The following is a 16951-nucleotide window of genomic DNA, read 5'->3' as shown; positions in this document are numbered from 1 at the left end:
CGGATCGGTTCAATTACAAATTATAATTAAATCGATCCGATTTTCAATTTAATTTAAAAAATAAAAACTAAATAGCTATAATGTTTTTAAAAGAAATATCAAAAAGGAGAAAAACGATTAACACCTTTAATCACTCCACAAAAATAGGCATTAATTTCTAATACTTGGCTTTTATTTCTCGGTCAAAGAGTTAAATCCCACTAAATTTAAGTTGGACTTTACACTAAATCAAAGTTGGACTCAATATTTTAACACTTGAAATAACTAATGTATATATTTATGGATAAAATATGTTCTAAGTCCTTATATTTTTATATGTTTGGAATTTAGTCTCTTAATTATTTTTTTATTTTATAGATTTGAAAAAGCAAGTTCAATTGTTAGTACCGTTAAAATCTTCTGTTAAATTTAAGTTTATTACAACATCTTTTTCTTTGTTATGTAGCTACCAAGCAAGTTTTTTTTTTTTAATTTCAATATATCCTATCGGTAAATTTGACAAAATAATTTAACCGGTATTAATAAGTTGACTTATATTTTTAAATCTGAAAAATAGAGAAATTTAAATTCTTTGAAATAAAATTAGGGGACTAAATTTCAAATGTATAAAAGTACCACAATTTGGAGGATATTTTAACCCAATCATATTCAACGACGAAGCAAATAACTTCATTCTAATGGTCAAATATGAACTTTTGGAGAGGTCAAAAGAAAATTTTACCATTTTGTCAACTTACAACTTTATAATTTCTAAAAAGGACTAAACTACAAATTTATTATTTTTAGGTATGGTTGTTAATTTTTTAAAAGAGTTAAATCATTTTTAAATAAAAATATTGACTAAAACATCAAGTTTCAAAAAAAATAGTTCATAAAATTTATCATGAAATATATGTATATCGCCATGCAAGCTATCATATTCAAAATTTTAATGTTTTAGTTAATATTTATATTAACAAACAACAATTTGACTATTTTTAGAAGTTTGATAGTCAAATTCGTCTCTTTTTAAAAGGTTGAAGGCTAAATTTAACTTAAAAAAAGCTCAAATTGACAAAAAATATAAATGTTGTGGGCTAAATTTGACATTACGTCATATTTTACCAAAGCATTTTTATCTATACTATTAATAAAATCGCTAATTGAGTAGGTGTCGTGATTCAACCGGGCACTAACTCGATTAAGGAAACTACAAAAATAACTTTTCGTATTTAAAATAAGTTATATTATTCGAGGGTAGTTTAGTCTTTTTAATTAAAAAAACAATAAAAAAATGCACGTGGTGGGATTTGAATCTATGACAATTACATCCAATATTTTATTTTGAGTTATTTATACGTTTTAATTTATTATGCATACTTTATTACTCCCATTAGTTGTATATATTAATAATGTTGTTGATTGAGATGGTGTCACATATTAATTCGACACCAACTTAGAATTGATGACAGCAGTACAATAAATAATTATATTCATTTAGTATTCTTAATCCGATATATTCATGTGTTAAAATTTTGTTTTACTTATAGTTTAATCTAATTTTTATTTTAATATCGTATATATTTCATGCATTATTATAATTAATTTCAAAACATATATTTCATGTTTTATTGTATGTTATTTTTAAACATACATATGTATTTTAAATATGTGATTTTCACAAGTATACTGCGTGTGATAGAGATTTTAATATTATATTATAAATATATATTTGAAAGTAAATTTATATGTTTTATATATCCAAAATTATATTTAAAAATATTTATAATTTATATAAATTTTAATATATTAATAATTCGTATTGTAAAAAATTAAAACAAGAATAATGCGTATTTTATTACATAATTTTAAATATAATTGTTGTTGCTGTTGCCGCATATACCGTTCCACAAATAGTAACTACCCTAACGACTATCTATAAATAGAAACAATTTTCTATTACATTGAAAAATGTTTGCGCATTGCAAAGCCTTCGGAGTTAAATAAAAAAAAGTTCGGAATATGGCCGTCGGAGTTTCCGACGGCCTTTTCCGATCAATCTACGAAGGATGTTTATCTAGTTGTGATATTGTCATTGAACGTCGACCGTACCACCGTAATTGTGGTTGTGCCCTTCACGACAAATCACGCCAAAATTGTCGCCACAAGTTCTCCAAAAGCACGAACGTGTCTTACCCAATAAGGAGAATCTGGAACGAAGGATGTTTGGCTTTAGATGCGACCACCATGGCTTCGCCATCTTCTTCGCCGTGCATTACGAGTTTTCACAAGGCTGTAAAGCAACCGTTGGAATTATGTAAAGAAGAAGAAGATGATGGTTATGAAGACAATTACTATATGGCTAAGTTGTGGAACTGAAATATGGAAAGGGAATGAATAAATTTTTAGACCAATTTTTTTTTAGAATTAAAAAAAAAAAAAGATTAGAGGGTAATTTTTATTTTTGATGGTCTAATAAAAAATCTAGAAAAAAAAATGTTTTTGATTTATGCCATTTTTATTAATTGCCCTAAAAATTTGGTTGGTTGCTATGTAACTGGGGTTTAAAAATTTGTTCATCAATAAATCATTGCATTTTGCGGAGTTAGAAATTTCTTTTGGATCTAAATTAAATTATATATCTTTATAATAATAAAAATATAATTTAATCATTTTAATAATTTATTCTTTATTATTTTTAAAGGGTTAAATCAAATTTTTATCGTTTTTGAAGGGCCAAAATATAATTTAACTATTACTAATTTAAAATTTTATGAATTATAAAATATGTAAATTAAAAATTTACCATTTTAAAGAAGCCATGATCTGTACTAAGCTCTACCACTGCGTATCTATCTTTGCTTATGCCTTTGTTTTAATTATTTGAATTGATTAAATAAACGATTTGATTTTTTAATTATATCAATATTTAATTATTTTTGTTCGATGACATGATGATCTTTCACTTACTATATGAATCAAACCAACTAAAATTTGAATTTATTTTGGTTGATGTCAAAAAGTTTTGTTTTTTCAGGTTCGAATGTAAATGCAAAATACATATTTTTAAAATTAAATGTTCATTAAAATTAAATGAATTTATACGTAAACAAATGAAATTTAAAATATGAATTTATTCGTGAACACATATAAACATTAAATAAATTAAGCTCGATTTTGATTAAGATTTATAAATGAGCCTTTGAATGTTATTAATGCTAGTGAAACCGAATAAAACCGACTAATTGAATCAAAAACCGATTGATATATTATTCCGGACAAAACTATTGAACTAATCTACGAGTAAATAGTTTGAAAATGATAAAATAAGAAAACGAGACAAAAAATCGACATCATTGCACCAATCAAAAAGAGATAAAAGTATTAGGAATCAAATTACATTTTACCTCAAAAAATAAGTAAACCAACCCTTATGCATTAGATCAAAAAACAAAATGGTCATTTTATTAAAAATTTAACGTTATAAACTGTCTTGACTAATAAAATAACCAAACAATTAAACATTAGATCAAAAAACAAAATGATCATTTTATTAAAAATTTAACGTTATAAACTGACTTGGATAATGAAATAACCAAACAATTAAACATTACATGTCACGTATACCTTATGTTGACATACAAAGATCAATTTTTAATCGTAAAAATGAATAAAATTGTTAACAGAAAAAAGTCTGTCATTTGATCTAACGTATAAGGACTGATTTATCTATTTTTTAAGTAGAAGGGTAAAATGCAATCAAACTCTCCACGATACTTTTACCTTTAAAAAAAGATCACATTTCCTCAATGCCAAACAGCCGCATAATAAGGAAAATATGTACCAACATGATAGAAAAACGATACAGCATATAACGTTCGTATGAGAATCCACCACCACCATTTAGCTGTAAATTTACATATATATACAGTTTTTTTTCAAAGAGAGGGAACCTCGGAGTTCGGGACAGACGAGTCCATGCCCTGACGAACATCGCCTCGGCAAAGCGGGCAAACCCTGTAAACCGAATAGAGAGACGTTAGTTCCTGAACAAGATGCAAGGGAAGTGAATGGTAATGGCAATTATACCCGTGTATTTCTTTAAGCCATTTATCGACGCAAGACATGTGAAACTCGTGTTGGCAAGGCAGGACTCGTATTTTCTCCTCTTCTTCGTATTCAGCCAGGCAAATATGACACCTATATATACACGATAAGTTATAGCAGCGGTGAGGGTAATAAAAATAATCGATGTATAAGAAATAAGGTTTCTTAAGGTATGATTAAACTGAATATACGGACTCCTTTCCCAATCCACGATTGTTAAGAAAGAACTTACTGTTCAACCGTATCCCCGATCTTTGATGCATCCACTTTTTTGTGATTTCTGAGAGGGAAAGAATCAACTACAGATTCGGGAGCCGGGAGTGAGACCATCGATAAGGAAAGTGATACCGGTTGACGATGAATTTCATCCAAAACCTAGAAATTTTCGTTTTGACAGAACAAAGAAACGAGATTAATTTGCAAAGCTTCACATTATCGAATATTTAATGCATGGAGAATTGAAACGTAAATCATTATTGCATTCCGTTTTACCTAGGTACGTTGGTACAAAATGGAGTTTTTTAGGTTAAAGTATCGTGGAGGGCCTTATATTAAGAGTCAAATTGTATTTTGCAAGTTACATCAAAGAGCAAACCAGTCATTCTATTAAAAATTTCATCCATTTCTATTGTTAAAAAATAATTTTTGTACATTAACATGATGTAACAGTGGCATATGATTATTCTGTCAACCAAACCAGTTTTTTATAATAGAAATGAATGAAAATTTTGACAGAAATGACCAGTTTGCTCTCTTAATCTAATATACAAAGACTAATTTGTCCATTTTTGAGTAAACGAGACAAAATACAATCTTGCTCCTAATACAGGAACCTTTGTGGTACTTTACCAAGTTTCGTGTGATTACAACATATTTGCGAGTTTGCAGGAAAAACATAAATAGGCAAACTATCAAACCTACTTTTGCTATATGATTTGCAACACGGGGCTAATGAGAAGCAACATAACAACAGATGAGTGTAGCCGAGATGCAAATATTAGGATAGATGTATGACAAGATAAAAGGAAAAGTACCTCAAATAAAGCCTCAGCGAGCATAACTATTCGTGATATACTTGCACGAGCACTAGACTCATCAGTTAACAAGAGAGAATCGCACGAGCACGTGCCATCAGGGTGGAGTCCAGATGGACAAAACGTAGTTTGCTGACTATTTTCGTCATGGCCACCGAGCAGCCTTTCCCAGATCTGAAAAAGATTCAAAATTGTAAAGATTATTGATAAATGTTGTCACGTTTAAAAAGATCAAAATTTTTCATGCATGCATAATACCTCTGATCTCGAGTGCTGTCTTCGTTCATTCAAGCTATGGATTCTACTGGTGCTGAGGTAACCAGAATCACCTCCGGCTCCATCATAAAAGAAATCACCACTGAAATCTAGGAGCCATCTGTCTTGAGATGCTACATCGTTCCTATCATTTGACGGGGAATCATTAAGTCTTCTAGAACTGTGCCTCGAAAATGCATCCCAGAACAATCTTCTACTGTTCCTCCTGGCTTCACGATTACTTGTATCAGCACCGCCATTGGATATAATATTGGAAGTAATGCTCACAACATCAACATGAAGCACACCTCCATCTCCGTGGCCTTGTTCCCTATTGGACACGAGAAATCCTAAACCAGAAGGTATCGATTCTTCTCCAAGGGAGTGTAAGGTCGCCAGTTCAGAGTCATGAGGAGCGGTCTCAGAACCCGAGCTATGGACTGTCATTACTTCACCCAATTGATTCTCAACAGGTATCCGATGTGAATCTTCAAGCCCTTGAGGAGATGAAATACTTGATTCAGGACAAAACCGAGATGAACCTTTGTTTTCACAGCCACTGACTGCATCCTCATTAGTTGAAAGATTTATTGAGACATGGTCGGAAGATTGTTGTTCTTTAAAGGAAATGCTAGCTGAAGTACTACTATCCCTACGAGATTCACCACGAGAGCTTACCTGAGGAACAACCAAATCCGTACTTTCAGTCAAGCATTTCCTACAATCATTTGCATCTACATCTCTTGAACCACCATCAATCGACAGATCCCCACCGACTTCGTTATTGCTTTCAGCTGAAGTTCCGGTTTCAGTACCAGTGCTGCTGAGCCCCGTTTCCGTACTGCATATCGAACCAGATTCCTCTAAGGGAGTTTGGACCATGTTGGAAAGCGAGTCACGGTGTTCCGAACTCTTCACCGGGATTTGGGTGGGATAATCTTCCATCTAAATCAAAAGAACGTTATTCTATCATTCCCTGCAGCATATTCTCGAGCTCCCAAGTGAAATATTATAACTAAAAACACAAAACAAGAAATAAAACAATAGCTTCCAAAACATAAACATGTTCTTGAACATGCAACCGGAAACACAAGCATTGTTGCTAATTCACTCGACTATTGCATCCTCGATGAAGACAAAAATGACGAGATGTTCAACCCGCAGCCATAATGAAGATTCAATACTGCCTTTCTGTCTACATCTTTGAAAATTAAAGCTACTTGATGAAAATTTTTAACTAAAAATGAACCTTTTTTTGGGGTCAAAATATCAAGCAAACATCAATAGAGAAAACAATCTAACCAAGAGTAAAAGTATCATGGAGACCCTTGTACTAAGAGTCAGATTGCATTTTGCTCCATTTACTTAAAAAAGGAGCAAATTTAATCCACTTACATTAAATCAAAGAGCAAACTAGTCCTTTCTATTAAAAATTCATCCATGTCTACTCATAAAAATTGACATAATTGACGGAATAATCATACATGTTTATTACATTTACACATGTAAAAATAGATAAAAATTTTAACAAAACAAACCGTTTGCTCTTTGATCTATCATAAACTAATTTAATTTACTCATTTTTTAGTGGAGGGAATAAAATAGAATCCGAATCCGACTCCTTGTACAGCGGTCTCAGTACTTTTAACTCTGAGCAAGTAATACTTGCTAAATTAATGTCCATCTCGATGATTAGGTGTTGCTAATTTAAGCTATGAGCTACCATAATTTACAAAAATACTACTAAAGAACATTGATCTTCTTTATAAATTCGTCCTTTGAAATAAAAGATACACAGAGAACAGACCAATAATTTATGAACTATAACGATACACACGAAAAAAATTCAGAAAATAAAATTGTAGGAATTACCAAGCATTTAGCCACATAAAGACCAAAAATTTTACAAATAAAATCTAAAATAAATTAACAAAAAAAAAAAAAGAAACCGAATATTAACATGCTAAAAAAGTAAACAAAAAAATACCCAAATTTATCTGAAATGAGTGATTTTCTTATGATTTAAGCAAAACCCAGGTCGCTAAAACGTTTATTTAATTAAAATTTTAAGAAAAAAATTGGGTATTGAATTTATCATCAAAAAGTCCAAAACTAGAGATCTTTTTGTATATAAATAGCAAAACTCAAATCATTTTTTATAGTTAAAATACCTCAAGAGGAGCATAAGAAGAACCGCTACTGCAGGTGAAGAAAGAAGGGAGTCTGGGAAACCGGTTGAATCGGCGGTTGAGTCTTCCCTGCGATGGGTTCAACCCCAGTCGACTGCTACTCGAACCCATTTTCAAGCGATTTTTTGAGGGAAAATAAGAGGGAGGTTTTTTTTTGTGACTGATAGTGATTTCCTTTTTCTTCCTTCTTCGAATTGTTAATGGAGTTTTTATGTGTTAACAATCAATGACAAAGAAGACCCGATTCAAAGTTTTTACTTTTTATTTAAAATTTAAAAAATAAAATAACAGTGGCAAACGAACCATTTTCCGTGGGCTTACGTATGGCTTCCTATGTTTGTATCGCTTCCTTATATGAAATTCAGTCCTCGTAATGGTAAGGAAAAAGGCCTAATTCTATATTCAGTCCTTGGTACTTTTCTAAATATTTGAATCCAGTCCCTAATTCTTAATCGCTCTACTTATTTGATTTCAAAATTAAAGTTTGATTGATGATGTAGCTAATTAGAGGTGTTCATGGTCAAGTCGGGTTTAGGCCGGATTACAAAAGAAATTAAGTTTGGGTGGAAGCTTGGCTCGTTTTACTATTTAAAAGATAATTTATTTTTTATTTGAATTTAATTATAAAAATATATAGATATTAATGTAAATTCTTTTTTTATGTTTTTATTATTTTAAACAGTAAAATGAGTTGGGTCGAGTCGAGCTCGTGTTTGACCTGAAGCGAGTCGAGTTGTTAGGTCCACCCCTACTATTAACTAGCTTCCATAAAATTCTAATGTGCTTTATTAAATAGATTTTAATTTTATATTTGACATTTAAATATTAAAATGATACATATTTAAATTTAACGATAATTTATTAACAATATTACTATTTGGATTTTTATTTTTAATCATAAAATTTAATAAACTTGATTTTAAGAAATAAAATAAAAATTTTAAAAGTTCAAAAGTTCAAAAAGTATAAAACTAAGAATAAACCTAAAATTTATAAATTAATATAATAATAAAAATATATTTTGATTCCTTAAAAGTTTATTATTTATTTCTAACTCCTAAAATTATTTATTTAATAGATTACTCTAATAATTAATCATTAATAGCTTGCTTAATGAAGTATAAATTTACTTAATTGATAAAATAATTTAGTTCAACATATCATGAATTTAAATATTATGTTTATTAGTGTTCGAGGTTTGATCATTGTCCTAAGTATGAAATAGTTTTAAAATTGTGATCAGCGTTTATCCTTAAATAAGTTTACGAATACGAATAATTAATTATTGGGTTCGTTCTAATAAATACATTAAAAATATATATATTATGTTTACCAAAAATTTTATGGGTAGCACGTTCTTGTGCAATGCTTTGAAATAAATAATAATTCTTAACATATTATTTAAAATTAATAATAAGATAATTCAGATTATATTATAGTATTATTTTCCACTCTTTTGAGTGCACTTTAGGGACATTACATGTGAGTTTATCATCTTTGTTATGAAAGTGGTGGGAAAATTAATTAGGTTGTAAAAAATTAAATAAAATATTTATTATTTAAGAATTTAACTGAATTAATATCACCCATCGATCAAATTTCAATTCAGTTATAAAATGATAAAAAATTATTATTTTTTACTGAAACAACAAATATTATTTTGAATTTATTTTATTTTTATATAAATTTTAAAAAATACATACACATAATGATATTTAAATTTAATATATCATAATTTTTATTATATCAACTTTATCATTTCAATAAACTCAGTATTTAATTTTTATATCAAAATTTTATAATTTTATTATATAATTTTTTTACCCACGTTATAAATATGTTGTAATCTAATATCCAATAAAACCTAAATTAAAAAAAATCTATAAAATGCAAACTATAATTCAATGCTTTGCTTGAAATGTTTGATAATTAATAATTTGGTTTTATTTATTTAAAAATAATTAATTTATTTTTCACATGATTAGTGACAATAAACCCTAAAAAAAGAGTTACTATAATATCTAAATAAGAAGAGAGAAAGTTAGGTAACCCATTAATGGATATAAATTGGTGTTTGCATTTGATTTTTTTAATATGATATTTATGTTATTTTTAATCTAAAATAATATATATATATATATATATTTGACAAAAGTTATATTTTTATATTTAAATGTAAGGTGTTAATCTGTTTAGTATTTAATTCATGTATTAAATTTGATTTCATGAAAATTCATAATTAACTTTCATCAAATTAACTCTAAAACCTGAATTAAAAGCTAAAAAAGTTAACATCATTACTATTGAGTACCAAAATATGTAATTTTTTAAAATGCACGTACAATATTAAATAAAATAATAATACAAATACCATATTAAAAAATTTTCCAAACTTAAGTATCATATATAAATGTAGGTTGATTTGGTATTGTCTAATTTAGTGATGACATTGCTATTCCAACTTAATTTTTATTACAAAATCAAAATTTAATGACATTTTGTTTTCTTGGTTTCAAATTCAAACAAGTTAAAAGGTTGTTTTCTATGTAGAATTCTTACCAACTAATTGTGTTTAGTCCATTTCATTAACAAAAACTAATCATCTAATCAATTCATTTTCAAAATGAATTGTGGATCAAAGTGGTTTAAAATTGTTTTTTTTATTTTAAAAAATCACCTACTTAAATATAGTGTAAAAATGTGAAATTATTGTCGATCCTTCAATTACATGGAGTGGATCAAATTAATCCATCTATTACTAATTGGATTAATTTAATTATTATACTATTGAGAAAAATCAAACAAGGCCAATTTGTAATAATGTTAACTTTTATGGTTTTGTAAAAAATCAATATTAATATTATTAATAATAAATGTTAATTTTGTTGGAAATTGAATTTATTTGATTATTTTAATAATATCAAGATTAATTTAATAGAATCATTGTAATTGATAAATACATTTACATAAAAAATATACATGTAAATTTTATGAACCGAGCGAATGAAGTGGATTTGTCGTTCAAATAACGCTTAAAGTATAATTTAAAAACCTCATTAAATTATATGAAATACACTTATTTTTTATCTTTATTTTGTAACAGTACATATTATTTTAAATTTTAAACATAAAAGTCTTTACCACGATATGAAATTTACCTTTTAACTCATCTGTAAATGATAAAATATAAATTAATATAAATAATTTGTAGCTTGCCCTCTGGAAAATAAAAAAATTTCCACATTTAATCCTTTAAAAATAATGGAGTCATAAATTAATAAAAATAAGACTATTCTTTGACTTAAAAAATTCCACCCTCTTTAAAAAATTCACAGCTTCACCTTAATATTATAATATTAAAAAATAAAAATAAGTAGCTTTGAAAAAAATGATAATGCTAAAAAAATTATTTTTGAATAATTTTATTATAATTTCTGATCATATCTGCTCTTTTTGAGATAATGTTTAGAACTACTCATAGTCCCTCCACAACGCATAAATAGAAGAATAATGTGCTTTACTTCACACGAATCCACGTCCTCTTACATTAGTAATAATACTCATGTCAATCGAATTAGGACTCAATCGACTCATTTATTTACTATTTTTTTTCTTTCTCTTTCACAAAATGATGCTAAAAAAGGGACAACCAATAATATATTATATGTTGCATAAAATAATGCCAAAAAACATACAACCAAGAGTATGTATTATATTCTATATATAAAGAATATGGTTTTGCCTTTATTATATTGAGAGGGACCAAAATGTATGAAAATGATGGGTGTTTGTGGCTAAACCACAACTTTTTTTATTTCCCGACTACTATTGTTGAAAAACCCATGTGAATTCTCATCCACAAACACATCGAGCATAATCATAAGGGGGAATATTTATCTAATTAGACATGATAATTTGGAATAGGGTTATTGGCATTTTTCTATACTCTTTTTAGTTTATTTTTGTTATTAGTCCCTATATTTTACAAAAGCTGATGGATTTAATCTATTCTTTTCTTAATTTTGTACTTTTTGGATTACAAAATTTCAGTAATTGACAAATGATAACTATTAAATTTATTAAATTATGTTATTTTCAAAATCTGACATTGTCGTATGTGTAATGTCATATCAATTCGCTAATTAATAGATTATCAACTATTATTTTATGTTAAGATTGAATTTCAAAATTTCAAAAGTATAGGGACTTAGAATGATCCATTTAGAGAATATAGAGTAAATCTACAACTATACATACAATATATGACTAATAATTGAATTTAACAAATAGACTTAAGTTCTATTGTTTGGATCGTGACTAAAATTTTGAAAATTTAAAAGTAAAGGGACTAAAATTGATCAAACTAAAGTACAGGGATTAAATCCATAATTTTAACAAAGTATAGGAGCTAATAAAGAATTTAACCTACTATTTTTCCCACTACCTAAAGAATTTTCATTTTAAATATACCTTTTTTATTTGTCAAATCTTTTAAAATATACCTTAAATATTGTTCCGTCGTTAACAATGTTGAGGCGGCATGATAATGTTGATTGAGATAAAGATACGTGGCGAAAATGTCATGTCAACACTATTGGATCATTATTAAGTTAAATAGTTGAATTATTAAAAAAAAGAAAATCAAATTAAAATTTAGAAAAACGTGGAAATTTTAAAATTGTAAAATTTAAAAAATCATAAAATAGAAAATATAAAAATAATAAAATTTATTTATATAATTTTAATTTTTTAAATTTTATAAAATTTTAATTTTATATTATAAAATAATATGAAAAATTATAATATTTTTAAAAGGTAAAAAATTTATATACTTCTTTCTTTTTAGAATTTTAACATATTTTAAGGAACTTGCATTGCAGGTCAACAAACACACTTATTTTTTATAAATTAAATATAAATAATTTTAACGTATTTAATTTAATGTAAGTAATATTTAAAATAAATAGTATTTTATAAATAAAATATATAAATCAGAATTAGGATACCAAATTTAATATTTAAAATTATTATTATTATTTTGTATATTAATAGGTTTGACCCAAATTAATTCATTATTTTTATCATCTTCACTTTTACAAACGTACTTTTAGTGAAAATAATTTTTATTTTTAAAATATTATTTTAAATTTTCAAAATTTAAATTTTATAAAATTTATATATAAATAATATGAATTTTAATAAAATTTAAAAATATTTATTCTTTATTTTAGTTATATTAATTAAAATTACATGTTTTATATTACAAACTATTAATTATTAAAATTAAAAAAGATATTTTTACAAAATATTTAGAATGTTTATTGTTACTTTGTTTTTTTTTCGAAAAAGTTGAAATATTTTGCTTGTAATGCTTTGATGTTTATCCCTATTTGTTAATTTTATTTGTGGAGTTAAAAAAATAGAGATAATAATAACCTATAAATGTTTTACTAAAAACATAAAAATAAACTACAATTATATCTGAAAAACACTTAAAAATTTCGGTATCGAAATGATACTATTATATATATAAACTTAATTTTAAGGTAAAAGTAACACGAAGTCATTGTATTAAGAGTCAAATTGTATTTTATCTTATTTACTCGAAGAATAAGCAAATTAGTCATCATATATTAGATCAGATAACAAACTGGTATTTTCTGTTAAAAATTCATCTATTTCTACTATTAAAAATTGGCATGGCTGATGAAATAACCAGATAGTTCCACATAACATGCCAAGTGTACCTTATGCAAACGTACAAAGACCAATTTTTAATAATAAAAATGGATGAAATTTTTAACTGAAGGACTAGTTTACTATTTGATCTAATATATATTGATTAATTTATTTATTTTTTGAATAAAGAGGGCAAAATGTAATTCGAATTTTAGTTTAAGGACTTCCATGGTCCCAAATATAATATAATCTATTCTATAAATGATATTTGGGCCTAAGCCCACTTTTGTAAAATTAAGAAGGATCTCTCTTTTTCAATTATGGGTTGATTAATCGTTGAAAAATAGCCCTAACTTCTAAAAAAGCCCAATTTTCATTAGTAATCCCCATTCATCATCCCGTTATGAAAGGCTAAAAGCCGAGCTATTTAATTAGGGTTAGGGTTTTATCAGTGCAAGCCTCTCTGCGGTTTTCATTTCCCCTTCGCAAGTAGCCAGCCGTTTCACATACTCAAGAAGAGAGAGAGCTCGTAAATCATGGCGGAACAGGTTCACATTCAGATCCATTATCTATCTCTTTGCTTTGCTTCTCTTTTGTTTCTGATTTTTTTTTTACTTTTTTTTTGCAGACCGAAAAAGCTTTTTTGAAGCAACCCAAAGTGTTTTTGAGGTAATTTTCAATCCTCAAAACTATGAAATTATTTTGAATTTAGGGTTTTATTGATTTCGAAGCGTTCTTTTTTTTTCAGCTCGAATAAAGGTGGGAAAGGGAAGAGGCCAGGAAAGGGTGGGAATCGCTTCTGGAAAAGCATTGGATTGGGCTTCAAGACTCCCCGTGAAGCTATTGAAGGTTCTTTTTCTTTAATTTTTTTTAAAACTATCCATTGATGTATGTAATTTAAGCTTAAAATTTAATTAAGCTACATGGTTAGGGTTTTTATCTTGTTGTGCTTTGAAATATTCGAAAATGGGTCCTTTCTATAATGGTATACTTATAGGAAAGAAAAGATGAATTAATTGATTGATTAATGTTGGTTTATGGTAAGGAATGCGTAGAATGTGTTTTTGTAATGTTTTGTTTATTTGTTTTCTAAAGGAACCTACATCGATAAGAAATGCCCCTTCACTGGCACTGTTTCAATCCGGGGTCGTATCTTAGCCGGTACTTGCCACAGTGCCAAGATGGTCAGGACAATCATTGTTCGACGGAACTACCTTCATTATATCAAGAAATACCAAAGGCATGATTCAGCTTCGTTTTAGTCAAATCTTTGTGATGAGAATGGTCTTTTGAGAGTGAATGTTTTTTGTTTTTCTTTTCAGGTATGAGAAGCGCCATTCAAACATCCCCGCACATATTTCACCATGCTTCCGTGTGAAGGAAGGGGATCATGTCATTATTGGGCAATGCAGGTTAAACTTCTGAACCTGATGAGTATAATATTAATCCTTTTTTATAGTTGGGTGTCGGTCGGCATGCCTTAGACCCCTTTGGGGTGAGACACATTTGCTTAGGTGCACTTGAGCTCGCAAGAAAGGGTTCTCGGGAGTGTGTGTCCTGCATTTGACTATCCTTGAAGTTGTAAATGTTGGTTGTTTATAATGTGTGTATATATCTTTTTTAATGTCAGGCCGTTGTCGAAGACCGTGAGGTTCAATGTTTTGAAAGTGATTCCAGCAGGATCTTCCGGTGGTGGGAAGAAAGCTTTCACCGGAATGTAAGCTTTTCTATGGTAGTCCATGGTTATAGGAACCAATAGAGAAGATAATCAAAGAAATTAAGTTCTTAAACTGCATTTAGCTTTGAGGATATTTTACTGTTAGAATTGTTTTCTTTTTTTGGGTTATTTTCTTGTTTTGATTTTGTCGAATTACGAAATCCGGAATTTTGAAGATATCTTTATTTAAGTTTGGCTTTGGAATTTTTGCTTCATTCCTATTATTTTGCTTTCTAAGAATGAATTTAGATTTATGGGTGAACTATGAATGAGGGCATAAATTCTTCAATTCTTATGAACTTGCTTTAGACATACGGGTCAAATAAGATTTTGGTCCTACAATTGTACTCGAATTTGGGATTTAGTCCATGTTATTTTGTAATTTGGTTAGATTTATTAGATATGAAAATGGTTAGATTTATTTTATTCTAAATATATTAGTGCTTTTTGTGCTAAACGTCAAATTAATTTTCTTTTTGCTTTTAATGAGAATTCTAATTTAAAAATAATAAATAGTAAAAAGAAATAATCTATTTATTTTTCTATCAAAATCAAAAGTGTTTCAGTCGGACTACGCATTGAATGGTAATTAAATCAAAATAATCTTATATTTCTGTTGATTATTGAGATCAAAGTTTTTCTATTAAAAATGATAAATTACATTTGTAGTCCCTTGACTATTAGTAAATGTTTTGGTCATAAAATGTTGATTCAACAATTTGACTTTTTTTGGTTGCCCAACAATTTGAAATTTTTATATTATGGTCACTAACCATTATTTAAAATCGAGATAATGGAAACTTTAACCTTTAATATTTATTGTTTTGCAGTTTTACTTTTATTTATAATTTGTATTCTTTGGGTGATTCTAATTTGGCATATCTCTGAAATTTAGTTGATAGATATGTTGTTTTAGTTTTTAGGTGAAAAATTACAAAGAAAAACAAAATTGAAAAAAAATTCAGTTGCACAATGTGTAAAGACTGTAATTTTTTAGAATCAAAGTTAAATTGTTAAAATTGTTATTATTTTAATTTTAAAACTGTCGTGTTATCTTTTCATTAACCATTTAATATTGTTGAAGAAAATAAAATTGAATAATAAGGTGATCATTTTGTAATTTTTATAGTTGAGTGACTAAGAAAAATTTACTAATAGTTAGGTGGCTGTAATATTAAATTTTTATTTTGATCATTAAACTATAAAAATTATAATTTAGTCACTAAAGTTTTTAAGATTTAATTTAGTCACTCATCCGTTGACTCTTGACGGAATGGTGATGTGGCATTGATAAAAAGATAAATTTACTCCACCTAATTATGCTATGCGAATTTTATAATTTCCACATGCGTTCTCCTTCACCTTCTACTTACTCTTTTCAAAGCTGATCGGAAAGTTTAACTAAATCCAAAATCTGACGTATTTTAGGTCACCATACCTCCACAAATTGAACCAAAAATTTGACACCTAATAAACTGAATCATAACTCTTAAACCATTTGACTTGACGTTCAAAAGTTTCTTTGCTAAGCTGACCAGGAGAAATGTAAAGAAGTTGTAGAAGAAAAGAAGATCCATTTACAGTGAAGTAAAAGAAAAATAACACCAAATCATTTTTTAGACTAATATTACAGATTTGCATTTTAGTTTTTTCTTTTGTCTTCGATTCTTTTTCTGTTTTTCCATCAATCTTTCACTGTTCTCTGCAAGATTTTCGAATTTATAAATATACACACGCACTCTTGTAATAATGATCATTATATCATAGCTTACGTTTTCCTTCTAATGTTTTCGAGTACTTATAAAATAAGAGGTTAGATTTAAAGAGTTTAGGTAAAAATTGTTAATAGGTTAAAGTTTTGGATGGACTTGTGTTGGTGGTACGGTGGCCTGAAATTTGTGGGTGTTGGATTCTAGGTTTAGGTTAACTTTCTAATTAACTTTGAAAAGAACAAGTAGAGGATAAAAGGAGAAAGAAGTTGAAGAGATGAT

General features: G+C 27.7%; 3 protein-coding genes across 3 annotated transcripts; 2 read left to right on the top strand and 1 right to left on the bottom strand.

Moving 5' to 3' along the window:
- Positions 1-1947: 1947 nt before the first annotated feature.
- On the top strand, positions 1948-2591 carry LOC128279420 (uncharacterized). Its single transcript, XM_053018244.1, has one exon. The coding sequence runs from the start codon at positions 2002-2004 to the stop codon at positions 2356-2358; it is 357 nt and encodes a 118-aa protein (XP_052874204.1). The 5' UTR covers positions 1948-2001; the 3' UTR covers positions 2359-2591.
- A 1165-nt stretch (positions 2592-3756) lies between these two features.
- Positions 3757-7878, bottom strand: LOC108467694 (uncharacterized). The gene is made up of 6 exons (XM_017768427.2): positions 7547-7878; positions 5379-6320; positions 5121-5294; positions 4319-4461; positions 4069-4179; positions 3757-3996 (listed from the first exon to the last, which is right to left on the bottom strand). Exons 1-6 carry the CDS (start codon positions 7673-7675, stop codon positions 3918-3920), a joined length of 1578 nt encoding a protein of 525 aa, XP_017623916.1. The 5' UTR covers positions 7676-7878; the 3' UTR covers positions 3757-3917.
- A 5757-nt stretch (positions 7879-13635) lies between these two features.
- LOC108467933 (40S ribosomal protein S11-like) lies at positions 13636-15164 on the top strand. The gene is made up of 6 exons (XM_017768762.2): positions 13636-13791; positions 13872-13912; positions 13992-14092; positions 14339-14483; positions 14566-14655; positions 14874-15164. The coding sequence occupies exons 1-6, from the start codon at positions 13780-13782 to the stop codon at positions 14962-14964; spliced, it is 480 nt and encodes a 159-aa protein (XP_017624251.1). The 5' UTR covers positions 13636-13779; the 3' UTR covers positions 14965-15164.
- Positions 15165-16951: the final 1787 nt, after the last annotated feature.

The sequence above is a fragment of the Gossypium arboreum genome, chromosome 8 (assembly GCF_025698485.1).
Source record: "Gossypium arboreum isolate Shixiya-1 chromosome 8, ASM2569848v2, whole genome shotgun sequence".
Taxonomy (NCBI): Eukaryota; Viridiplantae; Streptophyta; class Magnoliopsida; order Malvales; family Malvaceae; genus Gossypium; species Gossypium arboreum.
Note: the sequence above shows the minus strand (reverse complement) of the source record. Positions and strands in the feature narration are given on the sequence as shown.